The sequence below is a fragment of the Pollachius pollachius genome (genome assembly GCF_949987615.1).
Source record: "Pollachius pollachius genome assembly, chromosome: 3".
NCBI classification, from domain to species: Eukaryota; Metazoa; Chordata; class Actinopteri; order Gadiformes; family Gadidae; genus Pollachius; species Pollachius pollachius.
Window position 1 is genome coordinate 7,466,973 of NC_136936.1, and position 27,446 is coordinate 7,494,418.

A 27,446-nucleotide genomic window follows, 5' to 3' on the forward strand; every position below is an offset into this window, starting at 1 on the left:
AGAGGTGCCATTGGGCAAGCATTACTCACAATCGGGTGGACGTTGTAACCCAGAGACACGTCTACGGGTTATGCAAACACTGTGAATCAACTCTATCTCTCTGCGTGTCAGTGGGCCTTCTCATAGTTCTGACTCGACGCAGCTGAATCTCATCTGTAAGTGATAGTGTGTGTCAGTGTGTGTGCGGGCGCGTGTGTGTGCGTCACATTAAAGTTAGGTGTTTGAACTGTTGCCCTGGGAGATTGCTTAGAGTCGTCTACAGAGCCTGTTTCCATCCCTGGGGTCTGTGAGATGATTTGATTTTCTGGGAGGTTGTTCATCTGTTGGGTCGAGTCTTCGCCTGCGTGTTGAGAGCAGTCGGGCGAAGTACCGGGTCACCGGGTTGCTGTGTGTTGACTGTGTATTGAGACGTGATGAAGTGGCTCACATTCAACATGCTGGCTACATGGACGATGTGGTACTGCATGGTTAAGTCACAGGGGCTTGATACTGGTACCACCAGCAGGAGAGCCCACAGCGTTTTGTTTGATATGATTGACCCTCAACTTTTGATAATTGTAGTGTTATTTAATAATGATTTATAAAGCGCTTTTCTAAGACTCAAAGACGCATTGAATCTTGAAATTAGTTTTTTCCCGTTTGAGCCTCAAATGTAACGTGTATTTGACAGCTGATTTGGATGCAAAGGATAAATCCTGCCTATCTTCAATACTATACAAGCATACAACACATTCTAGCTTTGTCACGGTTTGAGAATACTCTAAATCTTGGTCTGGAAATTTTCTAAAAATTTGAAAATGCTTGAATGAATATTGAATACATTCCAAGAGCCCTGTTAGGTTCGCTCCAAGTGTGAAAGTATAAATAGTGGTTGGAACACGTCTTTTGTTTAACTGTCTATTTCAAGCCAGTGAATCACTGGGCATACACCGTCTTCCTGTGTAGAACATTTCCCAGCCAGCCAATGGGTTTGAGAGGCACCGAACAGAGTAATGGCTCCTGATGTGCTGTTGCTTTATTTATTTAGCTGTTTCCAGCAAGCTTCCCTGCATCACACACACACACACACACACACACACACACACACACACACACACACACACACACACACACACACACACACACACACACACACACACACACACACACACACACACACACACACACACAGACAGACACACACGTATTAAAATTGAGAAAGAGAAGTTGCCGTATGTGTTGATGAAAGAGCCAACAGAGAGAGAGAGGGGTGAACCGGAAACAGAAACAGATGCAATTAAAGCACGTTGTGAAATCCATACAGGAAATTAACCCCAGGTTTTGTTTTCATAGGAGCAGTGTAACAAGTGTGTCAGTACTAAATGTCAACACGCTGACATGGAAACAAGTAATCACTAGTAGAGCTGATACTCGTTTTAGGATGTGTATAATTTTCAGTGTTTGCTTATGTCTAGAATGGAAACGGTACAGTTGAAAAGGATGTTCATGTGGTGGGTTCATGACACTGTGCTCATCGTTTCTAACCCTTTTGGTGTTTTCCTAAATCAAGGAGTGTTGGTCCTTCTTCAGGTCAGTCGGTTCTTCGACAGACCATATGGGAGAGAAGGATCCAACATGGAGAGAGCCATGTTTCCTTTACAGCCATAGCCATATAGGAAAGGGAGAGTGAAGGTCAACAGAGCGATGCAGAGGTTGAGCGAACAAATGATTGAATAACAACTTTTATCTGTATAAAAAAACATTATCATGGAGGACTGGGAAAGTAGGACTCAACCGAGTGATTTGAAGGAGAGATGCAGAGAAGGAGAGAGAGCGAGAGAGAAGGGTCTAGACACAGAATGACTCAGCTCTGTAATTGGCTGCAGCTGATCCCGGAGCTGCATAAATCTGAGGCCGCGTACTGAGTTGTGCTGTGATGACCGCAGCTCCGGGGATGAATGGTAGCACACGCAGGACCAAACATGGCGGCCTTCCAGAGCTCGGCTGCTGCTGTCGTTGCTGCTGACGGCTGGGCTTCTGACCGGGGCCACCTCAGGACTCTGGTGGAGCCAGGGTCTGTCTGGGGGTGGTCCCAGGGTCTAATGTTGGAGTCAGGGTCTGTCTGGTGGTGGTGCTAGGGTCTGGTGGTGGTCTGACTGCCACCCATTCAATCTTAAGTATTATTGTTAACCAATGTTTTGATTCCCTGCATCGCTATGAAGACTGCTCATGGAAAACACAAAAGTGATGGAACAGTCAACCTTAGCTGTGGACAAATATGAGGGACAGTGTGTGCGACAGTTCTAGCATGTAGCTTAACTGGTCGCACACACGCTGGACTGCATAATGGCTGTTGAGGAATGTAAACTTTCAAAAGCTTGCGTGTCCCTCCCACGTTTTTCAACCGTAATCCCCGGGCATCCCGATCGGATCAAAACCGTAGAATAGACTTCTGATCTCAATGGGGCCGCCTGGTTGGTCACTGTACAGAAGACAGTATTACAGTTAGCTGTTCCTGAGCTCCACCAAACAATGGGAATAGAGGTGCCTCGCTGGCTGGAGCTGCAGTCATGGTGACGTTCTGTACTGGGCAGAGGAATGTGCTCACCCACGCATTCCAGACGCACGCTACTTGTACGTGAATGGAAAGCACTGCGATATGTGTTGTCAGTGGTCATGGCATTCTATTAAGATAGCTCCATCACGTGGTACTGCTGACATCATGAAGGGAGATTTGTTTTACACATATACTTTGCTTTAAAACACGGTGAATCTTTGGTTAATGTAGTGGTGAGGGTGTTCTACTCTCAGCTGGGAGGTACTACTGAGTTCAATCCCCCATAAAGTCCACAGCCTACCTGCAGTATGTATTAAGGATTAGGCCAAGTTGTTGAGACCCAATGTTACTTCTTGGCATTGTCCATGTCGAGGTGTAAATCAATCAGCCATGATTTTGATTCACACTAGCCCCCTCTCCCCCGCGTCCCGAAACTGGGCAGTCTGTGCCTCTTTGTCATCCATTATATTCCAGCCGTATGTTAGACAGCTCCCCTTGCTGTATCTCTATTTAGTTCAAACCAGGTTAATACCAACTGCCCTGGCTAGGAAGCTTTCCCCAATAGTGACCAAAAAAAATAAATAATCCTGTTTATAGTGATTCATATTCAAACAAACTGACACACTCCCACACAAATGAATCCTTTCAGACAACAAGTTCTGTGATTACATCCTCATAGTTTATTCCTTTTTCCACCAGTTAACAGTCTGGGCCAAGGCTGGATCTAGGCTGACAGCGATAATGTCAGCCCAGCCGAAGTTCCTCACCGCTGAGGGAGAAGAGACGTGGTGTGGGGTCGGGGTGGAGGGTGGTGTGGGGTCGGGGTGGAGGGTGGAGGGTGGTGCATGGATGGGGTGGAAACTGGGGTCGGGGTGGAGGATGGTGCATGGATGGGGTGGAGCGTGGTGCAGGAAGCGCCTGGTGTTCGCTGCGGGAGAGCATGTGACACCCTTTGTTGTCGCTTGCTTCTCCGTTCTCAGAACAGGAAGTGACACGGGGGGTTAAGTTCCCTCAGTGCATCATGTCCTGGTGCCCCTCTGTGGTGAACCTGCTAACCGGGCTGAAATATGAGCGTTGGCCTTCACACTGTGTGTGTGCGTGCGCGCACGTGCTTCCTTCCCCTTTGTGTACCTTGCATGTTACATGTATAACTGCTTCTATGCTCGTGCGAGTGGAAGATGGCCGAGGTGGACGATGATGGGCGCGTGGCTGATCTATGCCTCTGACCTTGGCCTTGGTGTGTCACGACACAGAGCGCTTATTCTGAAGTTCACTGTGTCGTGACCGGGGTGTTTGCAGTGTTTCATATATACTTTATTGTGCTGGGATAAAGTCGTCCCGTGTGTGCGTGTGTGTGTGTGTGCGTGCGTGTGTGTGTGTGTGTGTGTGTGTGTAGTTCAGTTGACATGTGTATACAAAGAGTCAGTTAGTATTGTCAATGTGGGCAGATGTATTCTTTTTTCTGCACTTCAGGGTTAATTGTGCTTCTACTTGCATTTTTAACTGCCTTAGTATAATTACAAAGAGTGTGTGTGTGTGTGTGTGTGTGTGTTTGTGAGAGAGAGAGAGAAATGAATTGCCTGAGGATGGCTCAAGGTTAACCATCCCTGTACACACACACACACACACACACACACACACACACACACACACACACACACACACACACACACACACACACACACACACACACACACACACACACACACACACACACACACACACACACACACGAGAGAGAGATGAAGGTCTGCAGCCTTGCCCCCCCTGCCTCAGGGTGTGGTCTGAAAAACATTTCTGTATCCCAGTTATTGTGTAGTTGCAGCAGTGATAAAGCATCCATTCTCTGAGTGTCTTCTAAACGGTCAAACCTCATATTTTTAAGATAACCTATCACATTCGCGTTCATATTTACACCTTTTCCCGTTTACAATTCACAGGATAGATTTATATAAGTGTAGTATAATATAGTTTAGCATATTGCATTATAGTATACTTTACAATATTAAAGGTCACTGCAGTGTAGCATTATTACGAGTATAGTGTCTTATTAAAGTTAGCACAGTAAGTACACCTTACTGTTTTATAGTGTTGAATAGGGGTTTATAGAATACTATCTCATCGTATATTAGTCTAGTGAAGGATACAGTACGGCACTGCTCGTTTAAATCCCCTGAAAGGAAGTCTGGAATCGACCATCGGAGGAGCCATGCAGACCCAGCACTTCCAGTCAGTGGAAAACCTGATCCCGCTGCCAGGGAGTGAACACCACCAGGAAGCAGAGATATGGGGAACGCATCAGGAACAAATGGAAGGAAAGAAACGGGAAAACAGTTTTTAAGGGGGAAGATAATTGTTATGGGGTCGATGTTCAATGGAGGACACAATGTGCTGAATCGATCACGTCTATGTATGGCGGGCCGTTCTATAAATCACAGAGGAGGAATAGCACCAAAATAAATATAAATCGTTTTTTGTTTAAAAAAAAGCGACCCAATCCAATATTTGCGCTCTTTCGTCGTATTATAAGCAGGTCGTGATCTCATAGCTTCCAGCCCAGCTCACCAGGTGGAGGGGGGGGTTTGATCCGCTGGTCCAAAGCCCCCCCCCCCCCCCCCCCCCCCCCCCCCCCCCCCCCCCCCCCCCCCCCGCTCACATGCTCGTATTGTTGTTAAACAGACGCTACGCCAGTACCCCGGTATCTCTACACACAACCGTCTCCTCTCCCATTCACCACTCCCAGCCTCTGCGTTTGTAAGTGTTGTCGTCCCTGGGAACCTCTTCTTCTTCCCCCTCTCCCCCGTCACGCTACAAACAGGCTCACCCAGCAGATCGTGTCGGGCTCACCCTCTGAGCGGGGCAAAGCGCTGCCGGAGTTGTCTTTGTTTAATCCAACAATAACAACGCTGAACCGCGGCATGAGAAAATGCAAATATGTGTGAATCGTTAATGACGTTCATAATGGGTTGAATAGTAGCTCATAGTTCATGTTAAGTAAACATGCCTTCTTCAGATGCGTCTCATTTAGTGTGTGCGGTTTGTTGTGAATATTTATGGATGATAATATTAAGGGGTCTTTCGGGCGCTGTTCGGTCTGAACTGCGACAGCGTTAAGGGGAAAGTTCACCCACTAAGAGGATTGTCACGGTAGATAGTTTGTTTTCACTCGACACGGACAAGGCACGGCTGCGTGGCTGAATATTTAAATGATATTAATTTAAATTACACGGTTAGCGCTTCACCCAGCATCCCCCTAAACCCCCTCGATCTCTCCGGGTGTTTCTCCTCTGTATAATAGAATGATGGGAGTCTTTCAATTCAAGATCCCTACCCCCCACCTCGACACACACACACACACACACACACACACACACACACACACACACACACACACACACACACACACACACACACACACACACACACACACACACACACACACACACACATTGGGTACATTTAATTGAATTGGGCTATTTAATGTGTTGGCTGTTAGGGGCTTTTCATGAATCAATCAATTAAACAGTAAAATAACCTACAAATCATCTTGGCTCCACAAAATACACGCTTACACACGCACAGCAATCAGACAGAGAGGGTGAATCGATGGACTGCTACCCTTGAAAGGAGAGCATGGCTGGGGGAGGGTATGTTTGGGAGGTGTGTGTGTGTGTGTGTGTGTGTGTGTGTGTGAGGTTTCTAAAAATGAAGACACCATGGCCAGACAAAGGAGGTGGAGGAGCAGGGGGCTGGGGGAGGAATGGAGGGAGGGAGGGAGGGAGGTAGGTTTCTCTCTGCGGGGGAGGGGAGAAGGAGAGAGGGCAGACGTGTATAAAACAAAGCTGATGATGGCGTAGGATCGGGTAAAAGGGGGTGAAAACCAGCGCATGATTCAGCTCCCAGTGCGGCTGGGAGCTCCTGGCTCCTGGTGGCTGGCGGGCGGCGCCGTGCGTCAATATCGTTGCCGGTGCAGACGGGCTGGACAGCCAAGGCAAACTTCCAGAGGAGTCATTTGTCAGCCATCACTGGTGTCCTGTGTAGTCTCATTGTCTCTGTGTGTTTCCGTGACGACCACTAGTGCAGTGCTGTGATTCGGTCCGTTTCATCACTAGTCCCCTCCAGCTTCCCGCCCATGCCTCCTCTTTCGCCCTTGAATTTGATTGTTTCTCACACACAGCTCTCCCTCATTTGTATCCCATCGATTCAAGCTAAAAAATGTTTTTGATGCATAGCCATCCAGGTCCACACGTCCAACAATCCCAGCATGCAGTGGGGCCGCAATCGATCACCTCCACAGTGATGGAAATTGAGTGGCGATTTGACACACTTTTGAAGGAGTCCTCTTTCTCTGTGTTCTCCTTTTCCCTGCTCCAAATTAAACTCGGGCGTGATCTCTTCCTCTCCTGTCCTACCCTCCTCCTCACCTTTAGTCTTCGGGAGGGGATTGAACCCATGCCAGCCGGTTCTCTGCTGGAGAAACACAGGCAATATTTTCAACATCCTTGTGTGTTGCCTTTCTCAAGTGGCTTAAATCATATTAACAAAAACATCGGCAGGTCCTCAAACAGATCATAATGAGATGAATTTGTTTCATATTAGAGGCTGTTGCTTTAAATTAAGTTTCAGTGGGATATGGTTTATGAAACATATAGTGGGGCCGACTACGCTGGCATTCATTATGCGACATTGAACGCATGTGGTCATACAATATTGATGGAATGCAATCTCCTATGAGTATGTGATGATAAATAATTTGATGGTAGCCAGCCATGCACGCCGCAGTGCATGATGGGAAGGGATATGATTCTGAATGACGAGCGAGAAGTAAAGAGAAAATAAGAGTAGAATAAGGAACAGAGAAACGAAAGGTGGGAATACAACATGTAATGGAAAGTGAGACCAGTTGCTACGTAATCTCGCCAAAGTACTGGGAGAGATGAAAGATAAAGGAAGAGATGTATGTGGGATGCTTTATGGAGATGGGGTTATGGGTTGTTTGTCCATGCAATCTGCTTTTGATTGTCCTCTCTTGAAGTCCGGGTCTGTGTCTGTCAGTGTGAAACAGTCAATGCATCTTGAGATCTGACCTCAATCCCTCTCTGTTGGGCTTCCTCTTGCTCTATCGCTCGATCTCTCTATCTTTGTGTGTGCGGTTGTGAGCGCATGTTGGATGCCCGGATGTATGCACAAGCATGCCATTGTGTGCGTGGTCGGGATGGCTCGAGGCCGGTCATGAGCTGGCCAATGGTTCATGGAAAACCAAATATGTTCAACCTGAGGGCCTTTCTCTCATCATTAAACCAATACCGGAGATGGATTCCATGAGACACGTGTGTCTTTGAGCTCAACATTTTTGTTGAGCCTGTCTGATCATGGGCCTGTACTGGCCATGAACCCTGTTCAGTCAACGTGTTCATTCCCCGAACACCGTACACAGAAAGGGTGATATGACATATTGCGACAGATCCAATTCTGTGTTTTCCTGTAGTGTACTGCGTTATCACCTTGTATCTGCATAATGAACAGGGCTCCATGTTTGAGATGGATACGAGTGCCGGGGAATCCAGGAGTATTATCAGAGGGTGAGGTTAAAGGGGCGCTATTATACCACCAGGTGTGAGTGTGATTGGCCATTACAAGCTGTTCCGCCCTTCCCTGTGCCTTAGTGACATCACAAGTGGGACGGTTCACCTAGATGTATGATGGATAGATCAGTGCACCAGTCTAGCCGGTGGAGTGTAGCAAATGTTGCTTATCTATCCATCGAACATTACATCGCAGTGGACACTCCCACTTGTGATGTTGCTAAGGCATAGGAAAAGGCAGATATTCCTACTGTGTGTGACTGCCAATCACACTCACACCTGGTGGTATAACAGGGTCCCTTTTAAATGAGAATAGATTGCCTATTTATATATAATTCATTTATATATGTGTATTGTGTGTGTGTTCAGTGCTCTGCGACAGAATAGTGGCGCGGTGTCCTCGAACGCGTACCACGTGTGTGTCATGTCTCACATTGATGACCTCACAGCTACTCACGCGTATGGAACGTCGGGCTCCGGACCACGCAGCCATGGCCGGGGTCTCTTAAGGTCGCAGTCACAGAAAGAAGGAGGTTTGAGTGGAAAGCGAGTGGGAGGACAGGCCTTTATTTGGAAGGGGGGACGAGAAGACAATGGAGCAGGGATGGACAGAGGGTTGTTTGACAAATAACAAATGCAAAGAAGATGCACAGAATTCCGTCTTGTATACAAATTGAACCCCTCTCTCTCTCTCTCTCTCTCCCTCCCCCCGCAGCATAGCTCCCTGTCGGCCAGCCGCTCAGAGAAGAGCACCGGTTGGTCGAGCCGGTCGCTGGGCGCCAGATGTCGGAACTCCATTGCGCTGTGCTCAGACGAGCAACCGCACATCGGGAACTACCGGCTGCTCAAGACCATCGGCAAGGGCAACTTCGCCAAGGTCAAGCTGGCCCGCCACATCCTGACGGGCAGAGAGGTGGGTCTGGTTCACGTCCTGGTTCATGACCATCGAGGGGGTCTGGTTCAGGGGCCTGGTTCATAAGGCCAGTGATGAGGGCCTGGTTCACAGGACCAGTGACGAGGGCCTGGTTCACAAGACCAGTGATGAAAGCCTGGTTCACAGGACCAGTGATGAGGGCCTGGTTCACAGGACCAGTTATTGAAGGTCTGGTTCAAGACTAGGGATGGTTTCAGAGCGACATTAAAGACTTCAGGATGTTTACATGGATGCTCACGAAAAATGAGGAAAAAGATCATGCATATATCATAATGCATACATAATCAACATCATGTTCTAATGACATCGATTTCCAGAGTCAGACCATGACAGGAAAGATGACGGCCATGCCTAGGGGAGTTCATCTCCCTCCCATGCCTTTAATGATAATATAATACATTACCAATCATTTTAGTTTTGAGAATATAATATGAATTGAGAACGTTGAGCAGAAGAGATCTGAGCGTGGCATGCTGCTGTGCGTCGTCTCAGCAGATGGTGACGTGTGAGAGTGATGAGTCTATTCACCCTCCTGTTGGATGTGACAGCCTGTCCTTCTCTCCATCTCACCGCACAACGCAGACAGGCAGGGACAGATCATCAGCAGCCGGAGAAAGAGGATATCTCTCACGTCTGTGCTCCTTTGTCTGGCTCTTGTATGTCTAGCCATAGGATACGGAATAAGCCATTCATGGATGTTTTTCATCCAAACCGTCTCACAATACCTTCAGCGCGTCCCGTCTTAGCCTGGGTGGCCCAGTGGGAATCAGACCCCTCATCTCTGGAAATAAAGGGATTATATATTATAATATGAACGTAATAATGCCTTGCTCTACAAGTTGCATTGGACAGGACTGTGTTTGGGTGTGTGGTTCATCTCAACATTTTGCATGTGTGCACGCACGCCCGTTTGTATGTATTACAGCAGGCTCGTGGGTGTGGGGTTTCCACGCCACCAGGTCGAAGAGCAACCACACATAGACAGAGTACTCTTCCAAGTCAATGAGCATTTATTTAGGGTTATTTACATCCAGGGGGCGGGGGCTCAAATCCTTTCTCTCGTCAGCGGTACAGTTCTCCCAGAATATCACTCAGATGCTGTCTGTATTTGCTCGCAGCCTGCGCTCCCCTTTTAAGCCAAAGCACTGCCTGCTTAACGATCCTCAGGCTTGCCTCCTTAGAGGAGAAAGTCCATATAAGGCTTGGGGGTGGAGCCAGCGGGCTGCAGGGTATCTTGCTTCAGCTCCTATTCCCCTCACCCCTCCCTGCCGTCTGTCACAGTATGTACAGCATGACCTCATGAAGTCAATGCATTCTGTAGTTATTACTGCGGAGTACTCTCCTATCCATATAGTCCTGACCTACCTTATTCAAATCCATAACCCCTCATAATTCAGCCAGCGGCTCCATCAAGGGAAAGCCCCCCCCCCACCAGACCTCCCCCCTAAATTAGTGGGACACATAGGGTGGGGTCAGGACGGCTTTGATGCAGACCGGGTGTACCGTAAGCCTTACGACACCTGGTGGGTTAGATTGTTGAGTTTCTGTGTGTTTGCGTAACGTACGGGCGGTGAAGGAATGCTCAGCGTGTCTGTGTGTGTGTGTGTGTGTGTGTGTGTGTGTGTGTGTGTGTGTGTGTGTGTGTGTGTGTGTGTGTGTGTGTGTGTGTGTGTGTGTCTTGACTCTGTAACCTATCGGAATCCTCACCACGTGTAGTGAAGCATGTATTGGTGATTGACATGTGGGAAATGCCTCCTTTTTTATTGTGAAGGAAAAAGAGTTAGGAAAATAATTGAGAGATAAAGAGATTAAGCCTGTTATCATAGGGCACTATTATTATTCAGGAATTTTAACTCTTTAATATGAAATTAAAAAGGGATTGTGTGAAGTGCTCTTATTGTGAAAGGCGTGGTTGGCTTTGGTTAAACGTGTCTGCAGTGTGGTTGGAGCAGGGCCAATCCACACTGTAGTGTTTTATAAAAGGTTTAGTTCCCCTGGTTAACCCCTTTTCTCCTGTCTCATCGTGTCTTCCCCTTGCAGGTCGCAATAAAGATCATCGATAAAACCCAGCTCAACCCGACCAGCCTGCAGAAGGTGAGTGTTTAAAATGCACCAAACAAGGGTGTGTTGTGTACACCTTCTTGTGTGCAGGCATATACATGTTACTACCGGGACTAGTGTTGGTACAACTGCTTTGGTTTGACTTCAGTCTACTTACAAACGGAATTAATTCCAATGCGTTTCTCATGAGGTCACTGAACTGGGTGGCACTGACATGTAACGACTGCTCATTGTTGCCTAGTTGATTTCCCTAGTCCATTTATTTCTTAACCGGAAGTCAGTCAGATGGAGTTTGCATCACTTGTACAAACTTGCATCACATCGTGTGTGTGTGTGTGTGTGTGTGTGTTTGCATCTCAGTAAGTGAAGGGAAGTGTTCAATAATCTCACGGTTGGTAGAATAATGTTCCTTTGTTCAACAGAGTGCCTTAACCAAAGTTTGGCCTTGCGTGTCCGCTTTATCAGTAACTCTCGCAAACACACACGCACACATTACAGAGCTCACACATACATACTATCTAAAAGTCACTTGCAAGCGTCATGGATTGCACACAGATTAACTCTCACTATAAAATCACTGGCACCTGTTCTAGGTTTAACACACACAAACACAAAAAAACCCACACACACACATATACACTCAGACTGTAAGGGTCACCCAGTGCTAGTGTGTGTGCTATTGATATCAGGAGGCGGTTGGCTGTCACAAAGGTGTTAGGTCATAGCTGTATTGATGACACAGGGGAAACTATTGACAGTCTGGCTAATCAGTGTGGAGGTTGTGCCGTCTGGCCCAAATACACAAAGCCGCAGCCCACGCAACCCAAACATGCTCACTGAGCATGTGCAGTGCACTGTTCCTTCCCTTTATATAATGAACGCTGGCATACGTTTTTATCCAACATGGCCGCTAGGGCAAGGTTGAGGTGCATACACTGAACATCAGGCAGACAGGGCGATCTCCAACCAACTCACACAAATGGTCAAAAAAAACAAAGATTCAAATTGAAACTCTTGACACACTCTAGCAATGGTTAATGATAGCCCGCCCAAGAGCACAGCCCTCTACTGCATTGTGAACATATTCCCCAAATGACACAGAGTAACCTTCAGTGCCTTACACAGGGGCTCTTCAGCTGCAGCACGTGAAGGTGAATGTGATGCATTATATTTCCATGCCCACGGGCCAGGTAATCTAACCGGCGGCTAGTGGACTGAGACGTTTCTATGTGTTGGTGTTAATGCGTGTCATTGGAGGTTTATTCATAGGCGTGTGGTTCTGCTGCATACGTGTGTGTGTGTGTGCGTGTGCGTGTGCGTGTGTGTGTGTGTGTGTGTGCGCGCGTGCGCGCCAGTGAATGCTGCAGTACCAGCCCATGCAGCGTTGCAGCGCAGTGTGGTCGTCTTGTTGGTCAGCATTTGGGTGGTCGGACGTGTCTAGTCAGCACTTCCTCAGTCAGAGCAGGACATACTGCCAGGGACTCTTTCTCGCTCCCTCTCTCTGACTCTGATTCTCATTCCCTATCTCGGGTTCACTCAAACTCTCTCTCCATCTTGCCCTCTCTCTTTCACTCACTCACTTGCTCAATCTCACTCACTTTATCCGTCCCTCTGTCTCTATCTATCCCTATCCCTGTTTTGTTGTCTTTCTCATTTCCGTAACAGGGCTCATTGAGGATGATCACATGTTAGTCCATGTTTGACGTTCAAACCCAGATCCAGCCGTTCCAACCCGATAATGAGATCGATCCGACCCAGGAAAGAGGTCTAACAGCGGTCGACACGCCGTTTGTGTGAAGCCCAAGAGTTTGGAACTCGCTGGGAGCAGGCGTAGACGCCATGGCTTTGTGTGTGTCATTGGGCTTACACGTGATGAATGTTAGTTTTTGTGTAACCTTTTTTGCTGCTTACATATACGTTTCCTGTGTGTGTGTGGTTGGTGGGGGGGGGGGGGAATGAGTGTATAGTGTCCCCTTGTGAGGGCCCCTCACCTTCTAGCTGAATTCCAGACAGGCACACAAAAAGGACAGCCGAACGTCAGGACCTTGACTCTATAGAGCACAGACCTTGGAAAGACCTTAAAAGATACCTGTGTGTCTGTGTCTGTGGCTTTGTGCATGTGCGTCATCCCATTGTGCACAAAGCTTTTGTGTGTACCACAATGTTAGAATGTGTGTACACATTTCCTATTCCTTGTTCAATAGGTGCAGTTGTTATTCTGTGAGTGTGCAAAGAGATAATTCAATCATAGCTGTTACATCCTGCCAGCTATTGAAGAGCAGCAATTCAACTCTGCCATTACTCACACAATACAGGCCTGAACTGCTCAGATCACATTTTTCTCAATTCGACCTTTGGCCTGTCTGTGTTGATCAGATTTGTGTCTGACTTTCACATGGCTGTCGGATAGACGTCAGACCAAACATCACATCACAAATCGATGTGTTGTGTGATGTTCCTAATTAAGCTAATCAGATATCGGCCCCGTATAGCTCAGAGAGGAAAGACAAACCTTATATGGGCCACTTCCGTCTGCAATGTAAACTCGTATCTGTTGCATAAGATCATTCACACAGATCTTTTGTTCCACCAAGCAGACTCAGGGCTTTCCCAACGTGTGCACAGTCTGATGAATGTACGGCTCATCCACGATGACGCAGCATCCTGATATTGACCTGAGAGACCCACAGCTAGGCCGTTATATAAGTTGTTGATCTACTGAAGAGACCGTGTCGTGTATGTTCTCCTCAGGGAAAATATAAGCACAACACTTGTGCCTGTCTAACACACTGTGTCTTCACTGTGGAGACTCTTGTGCAACACTTTTGAAAGTCAAGGCACGAGGCATCATATAACGCTGCAGTGCAAGCTCATAAAAAACAAGTACGTTTTGACAGGGTTTTGACCTTTGTTATTGTCCAAAAGGTATCGAAATGGCTGGAAGTTATTGAAAGTGCAGACCGAAATGTTTTTGATTTTTTTCCGTCATTTAATTGCTACACTGAAGGGTCTCCGGATATGATTGTGTAGGTCAATGTGTTCCTAATGGTCTCGGAGGGCTCTCTGAAGAGCGTTTTACGGGCTCTTTAAACGGATCCCACTGGCAGAGTTGCTGACTCAAGCAGCGCCTGTCGTTTACAAGTGACCGACCAGAGCAGACATCCTCCCCATGTCACTGTCTCTGAGCCACAGTCTGTCACGGTGCAGGGTAGCCAGAGCTGCCCTGTGTGCTCTCCTGTTACCGGCTTCCTCACAGGGAGTTATTCGGTACTGATTTATTAAGGTTATTCATGGTAGTAGTTAGCTCATGGTAGTTAATGACTAAGTCATAAGGGTGTAGAGTATTGATTATCAGTGTCAGACTAACATACCATGCTATATACAATTACTATTGCAGTTATTTATTATTATTGTAGGAATGGAACAGATGGTATGGTGTAAATGTGGCATACATACTATCTGTTCCATTCATACAATATTGATTAATAATCACACCATTAAACGGGCTGACTGAGAACGGTTTTATGGACTTACATGGCAATGGTAATTATATATTACATGGCAATGGTAATTATATATTACACGGCAATGGTAATTGTATTGTACACAACTCCATTGTGTATGGAGTTGACACTGATAATAATTTCACAATTATGTTGTGAAATACATTTGGCAGGGTTTCATTTTTCTCCACCCTCATAAATGGAAGACGGTATAGTGTGGTATAGTGTATTTAATTCTATGTATATTCTCGTGCTCGCACTCATGTACACATTCCTGATAGATCCATCTTTTAATTGTCATCTTTTTATAGTCAAGTTGTTTGGGTAAGCTAACTCACCGCTAAACTACCAGGTTGTTGTGTGTGTGTGTGTGTGTGTGTGTGTGTCGTCTGTATGTGTGTTGCACAGCTCCACTTCATAATGGAGGCATCCTCATATGTAAATGTGTTACTGACGCAGCCTGGTGTGTGGGCGCAGGTCTGCTCGCGTCTGGCCCGATGCAGCAAGCTCCCAGGGAGGCGCCGTAGCTCTCGGCTGGAGGGCCAGACAGAACAGATCGAGAGGCTGGACTCTGACCGCCCTGCTGGGCCTGGAAGCCCTCTGCAGGCGGGCCCCTGATGGGCCAGTGGGCAGGCAGCCCACCTTAATGCCTCTTAATGTTCACGAAAAATGGAGTCGGGGCTCCCTGCTTTTCAGATTATTACTTGCACATGATGTGTCTTGTAAATCTTGATATCATTGGGCAGGGCTCAGAGAGAGAGAGAGAGAGAGAGAGAGAGAGAGAGAGAGAGAGAGAGAGAGAGAGAGAGAGAGAGAGAGAGAGAGAGAGAGAGAGAGAGAGAGAGAGAGAGAGAGAGAGAGAGAGAGAGAGAGAGAGAGAGAGAGAGAGAGAGAGAGTGAGTGCTTGGACACTCCCAGGATTAAGGGGTCAGGGGTGGTCCCAGACCCCTGTGACCAGCACAGGCCAATTGACGGGGAGGGTCTGTCTGTCCTTCTGCTCGGTTCATTCCTGTGTTTTAGGTCATGTTTAGAAGAAGGGATCACACATGAACTTTCAGAAGGTTGTCTTTTTACATGTCAAAGTAGGAAAATCGACTGGCCATTTTTACTCCGATTTTTGTCTACCCACCAAATGTTGAAATCGAATATTGTGTATATTATAAGCATCGCTGCCACTGTAAGGAGTACTTCAGACCCTTGGTGTACAAAAAGGAGTCTACGTCATCCACTCATGACCCAATGTTTGTTAAAAGCATTTTCATGCCCTGAGGTGTGTGTGTGTGTGTGTGTGTGTGTGTGTGTGTGTGTGTGTGTGTGTGTGTGTGTGTGTGTGTGTGTGTGTGGGTTCAGGACATGTGAGGTGGTGCATACAATCGCTACGTAATCTTTTGATGACCTGATGGTTTACCGTACAAAAACAATAAGGAAGTTATTTTCTCACAGTAAATCAACAGCGGCCAATCCACCGTGACATAACAGGGCCTGAGGGTTCCTCGGGCTCTGTACATGTGCGTGTTTGTGTGTCTGTGTATGTGTGTCTGTATGTGTGCATACATGCTTTTGTACGTGTGCGTTTGTGTGCCTGTGTATGTGTGTCTGTATGTGTGCATACATACTTTCGGGTTTATACAGGAATCAACAGGGTATACAGTGTTATTTCCCCAAAAGGCGGTGAACATCAGAAATCTGTGTGATCTCTCTGAAAACACACACACACACGCACAGGCACACACGTGTCTTTCAGACAAAAACTGCCCTTGGCGTGTGGGTCTGAAAGACATGTGAGGAAACAACCAACTGCTAAATAGCTGGCTAAGTGGGGGGCGTTTGATTTTTACTTGCAGCTAACCTGTTCAGCGGGGTCGGTTGCATGTATGGCTGTCACAGCTGAATGGATGGTGTGTTTGTGCGTGCGTGCGGGCCTAAATCGTATGTCTTCCTCTGGCACATAAAGTACAGATGAAATGCAAACACATAAATCACTTTAATGATCTCTGCCTCTCTCACTTTCTCTCTATCCCTCTCCTGCTGCTCACTGGCTCCATCTCGTCCACATGGCTCGCCTGAGGGCTGTCCAGGAGCTGTTCAGTGTACTGGTTACACAGACCCACATAGAGTTACACAGAGCCACGTAGAGTTACACAGAGCCACATAGAGATACACAGAGCCACGTAGAGTTACACAGAGCCACATAGAGATACACAGAGCCACGTAGAGTTACACAGAGCCACATAGAGTTACACAGAGCCACATAGAGTTACACAGAGCCACATAGAGTTACACAGAGCCACGTAGAGTTACACATACCCACATAGAGTTACACAGACCCACATAGAGTTACACAGAGCCACATAGAGATACACAGAGCCACGTAGAGTTACACAGACCCACATAGAGTTACACAGTGCCACATAGAGTTACACAGACCCACATAGAGTTACACAGAGCCACATAGAGTTACACAGACCCACATAGAGTTACACAGACCCACATAGAAGATTTACACATAGACCTCTCAACTATATCCATATCCATGTATCATATTGTTACGTAGAACCCCATAGAGGTACATTGTTGCACACAGTGGCACTGGGAGCTACTGCTATACATAGAGAGTTGCACAATAAGATAACTCTGAGCATTATTCACGGCGCTAACCGGTTCTACCGAGTTATTATTGTTAAGGCAGCGTTACCTCCAACTTCAAACCGTGGAGAGGCTAAGTCCCTCCCCTTCCGATGGACCACCATAGCTGCTTATTTCGGAAAGATATGTACGGTACTCAACGTCAAGATGCAAACCATTTTATTTCCCGTTTGAATGGTTCGATGAGTTACACATATGATGTTTGTCATTTTAAAAGATATTTTCACGGATCAAAAAAGAGTTTGATGCAAAACGGTTTAAGTACAAGACTGTGAAAACTAGTGATTGGTACCGCTTTCAAATTCAGACAGGATCTATAAAACGATTTGTCCCTCGGAGGTGACTTCTGTTCATATTTTTCCACAAATAAGCTCAGATGGGGGAGAACGAAGGGGAGGGACTTAGGCTCTCTATACCCTGGGTGGATGGAGGGATGATGGACGCAGAGAGAGAGAAAGGAGGCGTGTCTCTGTAACCAGGGGTCTCGGCGAAGAATGAACGTTCTCCCTCACATCAGTACATTCCTGCTCCTTTTAATACGTGCCCCACTCTCCCAACCCCCCTCCTTTAGGAGGGAGCTAGATTTATTTCCAATGCTCCTGTAACCATGCAGGTTTCACAGAGAGAATGGTCAGTTAGTCTTTCTCTCTCACTATCTCTCCTCTATCTTTCTTAAAATATGTTAAAGGATCGTTAAAAATGTTGAATAAATTCAAATAATGGTAGCAATAGGATTAATGTTATTCAAAGTATCCATGTTTATATTAATAAAATACACGATTTATTATTATTATAATTATTATTAATTCCCCAAGCATCAAAATAGAAGGGGTTTGCTTTCTTTTTGCTCCATTGTTCTTTCGGTGGTTGGTCATTTTGTCGCAAATCTCTCTGCCATTCTGAAGGCCCAGACAGAGCAAGGTGTTTCATTAATGTGACAGGTCTGGTATCTGCTCTAGTGTTACAACAACAGCCTTTGTGCCAGAGAGATGACCCTCTTGTGTGGAACATCTGCACTCACCCCTCCATCTGTGGGATCTGTTGAATAGGCTTTCTGAAGCACATCAGTGTAATTAGAGCAACAGGCCACCGGTAGACAGCGCTCTCCGGGTCTCTGATGGATGTGGGGGGGTCCTAGACGATGAGGGTACCCAGGGGAGGAGGCCCATTGTCAGCCAGTGTCTAGTCAGACACTCCCCCGGGTTGCCTCTGCGCTGCTCTTCTTCTGGTGTGTCGAAGAGCTTTCTATTTTTCACAGCACTCTAGAGCAAAAAGATTCTACCAACAGTTGTACTTGCTGTTCACTAGTCTTTATTTTTCTCTCCTGAATGCATTTTATCTGCGTGTAATGTGTCTGTTACTTTTGAAGCACGCTGTGTGCACATATGTATACAGGGGTAGCTCTTGGGCGTGTGTGTGGGAGGTAAGATGGACTCTTTGTGAATCGAGTTTGTCAAACCCCATATGACCTTTGAAGGAAACATTCAACGCTCATTTATTCAAATATCGTGAAGCGATCGTATGGTTGTATGCTATAATCTGTTTGTTCAGTGTCTCCTTCTGCATTAATCTTCTATTGTTTTTATTTTGGTTGTAATATACAAGTAAGTAACGTTAAATGGTTCTAAATCTGTGAAAATTTGTATGGATTAGACTCTTTCAGGATACTACTAACTATCACCACTAATACTGAAGTAAACGACTCATACTGATGTACTTTGCATTTTTTTTTTCAGTTGTTTCGAGAGGTACGCATCATGAAAACACTCAACCACCCCAACATAGGTGAGCTATTGTGTGTGTGGGGGGGTTCGCAGTGGCATGTGCGCGTGCACGTTTGTGTGTCTACCTCCATGCTAAAACTTTACGTCTTCCTCTGACAGCTAAAGTACAAATATAACACACTCGGACAAATCACCTTTTAATGATTTCTTCCGTATGTCTGTATCTACGCCTCCCATTATTTTTTTGTAATATGTCTGTCTCTCTGCGTTGCAGTGCAACTGTTTGAGGTGATTGAGACGGAGAAGACTCTGTACCTCATAATGGAGTACGCGAGCGGAGGTAAGAGACAGCACCCCATCGCTCTCAATTATAAGTGATTTATTTATAGATATGTCAGCACTACTGATACATGGCATTTGTCAAGGGCAACCGTAAAGCCGTTGCAGTTGTTCTCCCAAACAATATTATTTTCCACCCAGAACGACGGGTGTGCAAGGATTTACGTCAGCCGTGCACACTGACATCTGTGTTCCCCTTGTTTGTGTTTCAGGCGAGGTGTTTGACTACCTCGTGTCTAACGGGAGGATGAAGGAAAAGGAGGCCAGAGCCAAGTTCAGACAAGTAAGACCTTCATACACGTCGTCGTTCTGTCTGTCGGTCTGTCTGTCTGTCGGCCCTTCTGTCTGTCTGGCCTGTCAAGGCCTCCATCATGTGACACCCTCTCTCTCCCTCCCCCATCATGTAACTCTCTCGCTCTCTCGCTCTCTTGCGCTCTCTCTCGCGCTCTCTCTCTCGCTCTCTCTCACGCTCTCATGTCCATCATGTAACACCCTCTCTCTCTCTCTCCTCCCCTCAGATTGTGTCAGCTGTCCACTACTGCCATCAGAAGCACATTGTCCACAGAGACCTGAAGGTGATTGGCAGGTTTTGGTTTCAGTCACTGTAACAATGGTACCACACTCTGTCTGGCTTTCATATGTGGTTCATTTTAGTTCCTGTATAAATATATATTTTGGAACAGAACTATGGATCTCTTTGTGTCATGCATATAAAGTAGAGAAAACTTGGCCAGCCCCACCTTTATTCATGTATATATAGTAGAGATATCTATGTATAGTAGACATGTTGACCACCTCCCTGTGTCCCCCATGCAGGCTGAGTACCTCCTCTTTATACATGTATATATAGTAGAGATATCTATATATAGTAGAGATATCTATACCCAGTAGACGTGTTGACCACCTCCCTGTTTCCCCCGTGCAGGCTGAGAACCTCCTCCTGGACGCCGACTCCAACATCAAGATCGCCGACTTCGGCTTCAGCAACGAGTTCACGATGGGCAGCAAGCTGGACACCTTCTGCGGTTCCCCCCCTTACGCCGCCCCGGAGCTATTCCAGGGCAAGAAGTACGACGGGCCCGAGGTGGACATCTGGAGCCTGGGGGTCATCCTGTACACGCTGGTCAGCGGATCGCTGCCCTTCGACGGGCAGAACCTCAAGGTGGGCCTGACGGGGACGTCGTTAGTGTGGAGTTATCGGGCGGACCCCTGATCTGGAGGGGCTTACAGGGGCCTCAGATGAAGGTCGTTAAGGAGCGGCTTAGGGCTCATGGATGTGTAGTGGCCGGTATATAATCCCATGGGAAATGATTCGTCCCAACCTTTTTGCGTCGGCATCATCACCCATTTTAACATCCAACTATGTCACTGGGCACGACAAACGCAATTGGTAAACGGGACAATCGGGATGTGAACCTGGGGTGATTGACTGTTGCGCAGCCCTAACAATCCCTTCCCTTTGATATGACCCCGTCCTCATCCCTCCAACCCCCCGCCACCTCCACGATGTTTGCACAACCTACTGCTCATTACAGTGTTTTGGGGTTAGCATCTCTGTTTTGTTAACACACCGATAATCTCCAAACTGCAACCGAAATATGAGCATTTTGCTCCATTGGAGGTTATCTTTAGAAATGTCTCTACAGCGAACGCCACATGATACCTGAAAAAAAAGAAATATTTGTCATCTGTATTGTAGGTACCAATGATGACTTAGTTTAACGGATGTGTATGACAACTGTGGATGAACAATGAGTGTGACGAGAAAATATAATGTCTCCCATTAAACTGTTTATTTAATACAACCCTATTCAAGATAAGCTCCTCCTGCGCCATCACCAACAAGGAGGCTTCAGTGAGCCCATAACTGGTTTTTAAATGCCTTTTAATATTTGTTTGTTTCCCTGCCAATGGAAGCACTCTGGGTAGCCGTTGCGTGTGAAGAGTGAATCATGCTGTAAATGTCCTGGCCTCTCCTTGGACCTGCTCGGGTCTGGTCTGTTGATTCACTGGCCTGGTCTGTTCTTCCTGTCTGGGGTCTTAGGAGCTAAGGGAGCGGGTCTTGCGGGGGAAGTACCGCGTCCCTTTCTACATGTCCACCGACTGCGAGGGAATCCTGCGCCGTTTCCTGGTACTCAACCCCACCAAACGCTGCACCCTAGAGGTGAGGAGGACACACTGCAGTTGCACAAAGACTTTGATTTTTTAGAAATCTAGATCGTTTTTTCGATGGTTTTCTTTGGTGTTTTGCAGCCTGTTGTAACCTAGGTAAAACCCTGTATTTGTTAAAGGGCCTAAAGTGTTTCATCCATGATTCTCATTTTAATGGGGATTCATTTTTATTTTTTTAATTTGTCTTTTCATCATCTCTCTCTCTCTCCATCACTCTCTTTCCCGCTCTCTGACTCTCTCCAAATCCCCATAACCCTCTCCCTACATCTTTCTATCTCTCTCTTTCTCTATCTATCTCTCAATCTCCCTTTCTCATCACTCTCTCCAGCAAATCATGAAGGACAAGTGGATGAATGTGGGCTATGAGGGAGATGACCTCTTACCTCACATAGAGCCCGTTGAGGACTACAACATCACCAGTCGCATCGGTGGGTCAGGGAAAGACACAGTAATGCAATACAAAGCCCAGCCTGCAAAGCGACGGCTCCTTTCTAAGCCTTTTGTTCAATCAAATGATTCAAATGGATTAGTAAGTGTTAAAATTGCAATCAAATACCCAGCCAGTACAAGAGCCATTGAGAAACAAACACATTAGCTTCCGTATATCTATAAACGATGGAATTTCTAATGCTATTTCTAAAATGGTCTTCGCCGGTCTTTCTTGTTTTTAAAACCAGTTGAGCGCAACATTCTTCATTAACTCATTGAACTTGCATTACGATGTGGACAAATAACTATTCAAATTGATAAAAGCCCTGGTCTGATTCTGTTTTGAATCACCGTTCCAGTTCCAAATAAAAAATCGTATTGAAGTGTGACCCGGAATTATCAGTGAAACTGGACTGTGTGACATAACATGACGCCAACGAGCGACAAGCATAACGACCCAACCCGTTTCCTGTGGGGCGCAGAGGTGATGGTGGGGATGGGCTACTCCCGGGACGAGATCAAAGACGCGCTGACCACCCAGAAGTACAACGAGGTCACCGCCACCTACCTGCTACTGGGCCGCAAGTCTGAGGTAAGGGGTCCCGGGAACCCAGGCGGCCATGTTGGGGTTAGCATCCCTCCCTGTTGGTGCCGGGGCTAGCCCAGACATGTATAGAGCAGTGTGGGGGAGTCAGGTCAGGTGGAGGTTCCTGTAGCTCAAAGGGCCATGTGAATCCCCCTGCGTGGGTATTTGAAACCATTACAAGTATTCCGTATGCAAGATTATATTTGTATCTTTATGTTTTAGTATTGGACACTGAAACAACCTGTATTCAAGTGGTCAATCTGTTCAATCTGCTTCTTTACTGTTTTCCCTGTGTGTCTCTCTCTCTCTCTCTCTCTCTCTCTCTCTCTCTCTCTCTCTCTCTCTCTCTCTCTCTCTCTCTCTCTCTCTCTCTCTCTCTCTCTCGCTCTAGACTGAGGGGGGGGATTCTCGCTCTGCCAGCTGTCTCAGTCTGTCCCGGGTGCGTCCCGGCAGCACCATTACCAACGGGACCAGCAAGCACTCCTCCTCTTCATCGACGGGACCGGCCTCTTCCTCGTCCTCGGCCCACAAGGCCCAGCGCAGCGCCTCCACCTACCAGAGGCAGAGACGCCACTCCGACTTCTGTAGGACTCTCTCACACACACACACACACAAACACACACACACACACACACACACACACACACACACACACACACACACACACACACACAGTAACAGTTAAACTGTCTTCTACTCGCAAACAGACTCTCTTACTCACTCAATCAAACACACACACTCTTTCTCTCTCTCTCTCTCTCTATCTCTCTATCTCTCTATCTCTCTATGTATCTCTCTCACGCTCACACATACACGCGCTCACACACAGTAACAGTTAATCACTCTCTCTTCACAAACTCACTATCAGTCACAAAAACACACACACACACACAAACACACTTGTGTCGTATGTTTTTAAAGGACTTCCAATGGTTTTCCGACGATCCTTCTCTTTGTCCTTCTTTCTTTTTTGGTACAATGTTCTCATTCATCTCGTCTCGCTCTCGCTCATCTTCTTGCTCCCTGCTTCCTCCCTCCTCCCTGTGCTGCAGGTGGTCCGGCAGCACCAGGCTCCGCCCATCCCAAGAGAAGTCCTAGCGGCGTCGGCGAGGGGGCGGGGCTTAAGGAGGAGCGCATGTCCATCCGCAAGGCCAGCACTAATACGGTTGGCTCTCGTAGCATCCCCACCCCCTCCAGCCCGATGGTAAGCTCCGCCCACAACCCAAATAAGGCAGAGATCCCCGATCGCAGGAAGGAAGTCAACTCAACCACGGTAACCGTTAAATTGCTCTTTTAATTATAATGACAACTTGGTGTCTTAGGTTTTTAATGTCCGATTTACATGGAATCACAACACTGATATAAGCTTGCTTAACTGACGTATATCATGAGAGCAACAGACTTATGATTCACCCCAATGATACTGCAATGACATTTGCAATATGCAAATAGTCTCTGCTGTGTTATGTATCCTATGGGTGGGGCACCGTAGGGAAATATCTGACATAAATATGTCATCAGAAAATGCCAGCTGAACCGACACTTTAATTTGATCAGCTAATTGTCCTGTGATTACCTGATATTGGTATCTTTGTCCTGTGTATTAACGAGGATAAACCTATTATTATGGTCTCATGGCGACGGGTGGGAGGTTACTAGAGAGGCAATGTCTGCGTCTTGTCTTCCAGAACAACATCCCGGCCAGCGCCATGACCCGCAGGAACACGTACGTGTGCACGGACCGGAACAGCACCGAGCGGAGCTCACTGCTGCAGAACGGGAAGGAGAACAGGTGGGAAGAGCGGAACCCCCCTGAGGAACGCCGCACTGAGCACTGCCCCCCGAGGCTGGGCTGTCTGTGTGTGTGTGTGTGTGTGTGTGTGTGTGTGTGTGTGTGTGTGTATGTGTGTGTGTCTTTATCGCCCTCTCACTCCCTCTCTGTCTGTCTGTCTCTTTCCGCGTCTCTCTGTCTGTCTGGCTGTCTCTGTCCCCATCTCTCTCTCTGTCTCTCTCTCTCTGTCTGTGTCTGGCTCTCTGTCTTTCTCTTTATCTCTTTGTCTCTCTCTCTCTCTCTCTCTCTATCTGTCTGTCTCTTTCCCTGTCTCTCTCCCTCTCTGTCCGTCTGTCTCTCTGTGTCTGTCTGTCTCTGCCAAATATTCTCTCTGCTTGCTGTCTTAAAAAAATAAATTTTAAGACTTCTCTCTCTCTTTTCTCCCACACCCTCTCACCCTCTTTCTCTCACTCACCCTCTCACTCTTTATTTTTCTTTTTCTCCACCTTTCTTTTTCACTCCTTGTGATTTATCTATCTGTCATTGATTCACTCGATCACATCTTCTGTTGTGTCCTCATTAACTGTCATCTGGTCTTTCCTGTATACGTTCCTATCGTTATGTCTCTTACACACACACGCACTATGTTCTCTGCCAGTTCATGGAAACAGCCAAATGCAGGAATCCAATTTAGACACACCTGCACCGAAACACAACAGACAGAGACATACATGCATACGCACTCATTACGTGCACACAGAAACATGTGCACTGCTGATGTGATGGGCAGGGAGTGGGACAACTTGTGGACAATGTCAAGCAGTTGGTGAAGGGAAGAAATGCATCACAAGCATAAAGCACAACTCATTGCACACACATGCCTGCGCCTGCATGCAGTGTCTCACAAGCACACAGTACACAGCCTCAGGCATTCGCTCTCTCTCTCTCTCTCTCTCTCCTGCTCTCCCCCCTCCAATCTCTATCCCCATCAATGTTCGAGATCGAGTTCTGCCTTACCAGTGCATGGCAACCTCACCTGATGGCTCCATAGGCCCCGCCCCTCTCCATAGGCTCCGCCCCCTCCACGGCTTCAATTGTAGCTTATCCTTTACGTTGAGTAAAGCTACGGTTGGTAGAGGTTTCCCGTCACCACAGCGGTGAAAGCGGGACGGACAGCTCGATTGGCCGATGGGTTCCACCGCTTACGTTTTAAGCAGAGATCGGAAGAGGGGAACAAACCCAGCAGGCAAAAGCAATACGGCGGTGGGGGGGAAGAGAGACTAATCCCATCTGACTCTGTTCAGCGAGCGTTCAAACTGGGTTTAATGGTTCACTCACTGCACTTCCACTGCTGCCATCATACTGATTTAAAGGCCACCGGCCAGACGTTGAAACACAGCAGCTTTCGAGCTCTGAGGGCGCTCTGTCTGTGGGTGGTTGGGTAAGCCGACCGTCTTTGTTTGCAGAGCGCTTAGCTTGTTTGAGTACAGCTGACGGTACGCGAGGCAGCGCCGTGCAAAGTGAAGCACACTTTAGAGCTGAATGAAGTCAGGCATCGCAGCTGAGAAACAATGTGGCCCAAGAAAGGGAAAGGCTGTGGGGAATGTGAGGAAGGGGACTCGGTGGACGAGGGGAGTCTTTGATAACCTTCAGTCAAATATTTTCCTTGTTGATTTCCTTATCCCTTTTTATTTGCAAACCAAAAATGCAGTGTGATCCATTTTATGTTTACAAAGCGATGCAAATGTTATGATTGGTTTGCATTGATATCGGTTTGCCATCGTTGACGTCACAAAAGCAGACACGCCACCGGGGACGGCCGTTGGGATTGACCGCTAATATTCCGACTTTTTTCTCCCCCCCTCTCTCTCTCCCTCCCCCGCTCCAGCGCCGTCTCCCACCGCCTCCCGCCCGCCTCCCCCTCCACCCACAGCGTCGCCGGGGCGTCCGGATCCTCCTCCACCGCCTCCACCCCCACCTCCCGGCTGGCCAGGGGCACGTCCGTCCGGAGCACCTTCCACGGGGGGCAGATCCGGGACCGCCGTCCTCCCTCCCACGTGCCCCCCGTCTCCCCCACGCTGTCCCACGACGCCACACCCCTCCCCCACGCACGCACCCGTGCCACCACCAACCTCTTCAGCAAGCTCACCTCCAAGCTGACTCGCAGGTAAGGGGAGGGGCTAGGGTCAGAGTAAAGGGAGGGGGGGAGGGAGGGAGGGGGAGTAAGAGGGTGCCTGAGTGTTGTGTTCACTTTATTTCTGACACAGGTGGGACAAATGTAGGTGAACGGATTGGCGTAGCTCCATTGATTAATTGGCCGAATGGTGTTTGTGTTCCTTCTAATATTTAGGGACTGATTTTAATCAGACCCTTTCAAAACCTTACTTAAGGGGCTGAACGTGTGTTGGTTTGTGTAGTGTGTAGCTAGTTCCTCTCCCCGTGTTCTCAGCCCAGTGGTTAGCAGCTAAGCTGTTAGCATCTATCGTAGCCCTGGAAGCTAACACCGCTCTGCCCGGTAGCATCGTCCGGCTGTCCTGGCTGCCTTTAACCTCCACCTCCTCTCTTATAACTAACACTTCTGCTCCCTGAGGGTCAACCCTTACAGGCTTTTTACTCCCTGCCGCTCACTCTTAACAACACTCTTACCAACACTCACCTCTCAGAACCCAGCTCAGCATAGTACGGCTGGTGTTTCTAGCATTGGGAAATAGCACGTTATAGAACCAGTTATGGGCTTGAAGATTGAACATGAGTGAGGTTTTATCTGATGCCATGTGAATTGTTTATGATTATCTTGGACCCCACCCATCTGGCAATCTGTACCTTAAAAAAAGCTCATTACGGTGGTTTTGAAACGTGTAACCCACGTGTAACCCTTATCTCACTATTATGTCTGTTGTTGCTTTATTTGTTTGTTCATTCGTCCCTTTAACAATTTTTTGCTTTCTTGGCCAATCTTCTCCTTCCCCTGTTTCAACCGTCACCTCACCGCCTCTCCATTTTCATCTACAATTTCTCTCACGCCTATTTTTCAATCTTTCTGCCATTTTCAACTCTTCAATTCATCCTTCTCTTGTCTTTCACATCATGTTTTCCTTTTGTTTTTGTTTTGTTTGTTTTTGTTCTTCCCCCCCCCCCCCCCCCTCTCTCTTCTCGGTTT

General features: G+C 47.3%; 1 protein-coding gene across 4 annotated transcripts in view; it reads left to right on the forward strand.

The window, feature by feature from the left end:
• The window catches only part of mark4b (MAP/microtubule affinity-regulating kinase 4b), a 43,142-nt gene that overhangs the window by 8,609 nt on the left and 7,087 nt on the right, over positions 1-27,446 (forward strand). For 3 of the 4 annotated variants that reach the window (XM_079732599.1, XM_079732598.1, XM_079732601.1), the window contains 14 exons: positions 8,837-9,034; positions 11,096-11,149; positions 19,002-19,050; positions 19,264-19,329; positions 19,541-19,611; positions 19,847-19,903; positions 20,254-20,490; positions 21,373-21,492; positions 21,829-21,928; positions 22,412-22,521; positions 22,907-23,099; positions 23,568-23,788; positions 24,204-24,307; positions 26,175-26,453. In XM_079732599.1, the coding sequence (XP_079588725.1) occupies positions 8,837-9,034; positions 11,096-11,149; positions 19,002-19,050; positions 19,264-19,329; positions 19,541-19,611; positions 19,847-19,903; positions 20,254-20,490; positions 21,373-21,492; positions 21,829-21,928; positions 22,412-22,521; positions 22,907-23,099; positions 23,568-23,788; positions 24,204-24,307; positions 26,175-26,453 (1,859 nt within the window). The remainder of the gene's footprint in view (positions 1-8,836; positions 9,035-11,095; positions 11,150-19,001; positions 19,051-19,263; positions 19,330-19,540; positions 19,612-19,846; positions 19,904-20,253; positions 20,491-21,372; positions 21,493-21,828; positions 21,929-22,411; positions 22,522-22,906; positions 23,100-23,567; positions 23,789-24,203; positions 24,308-26,174; positions 26,454-27,446) is intronic. The other variant, XM_079732600.1, reaches the window with a different exon arrangement.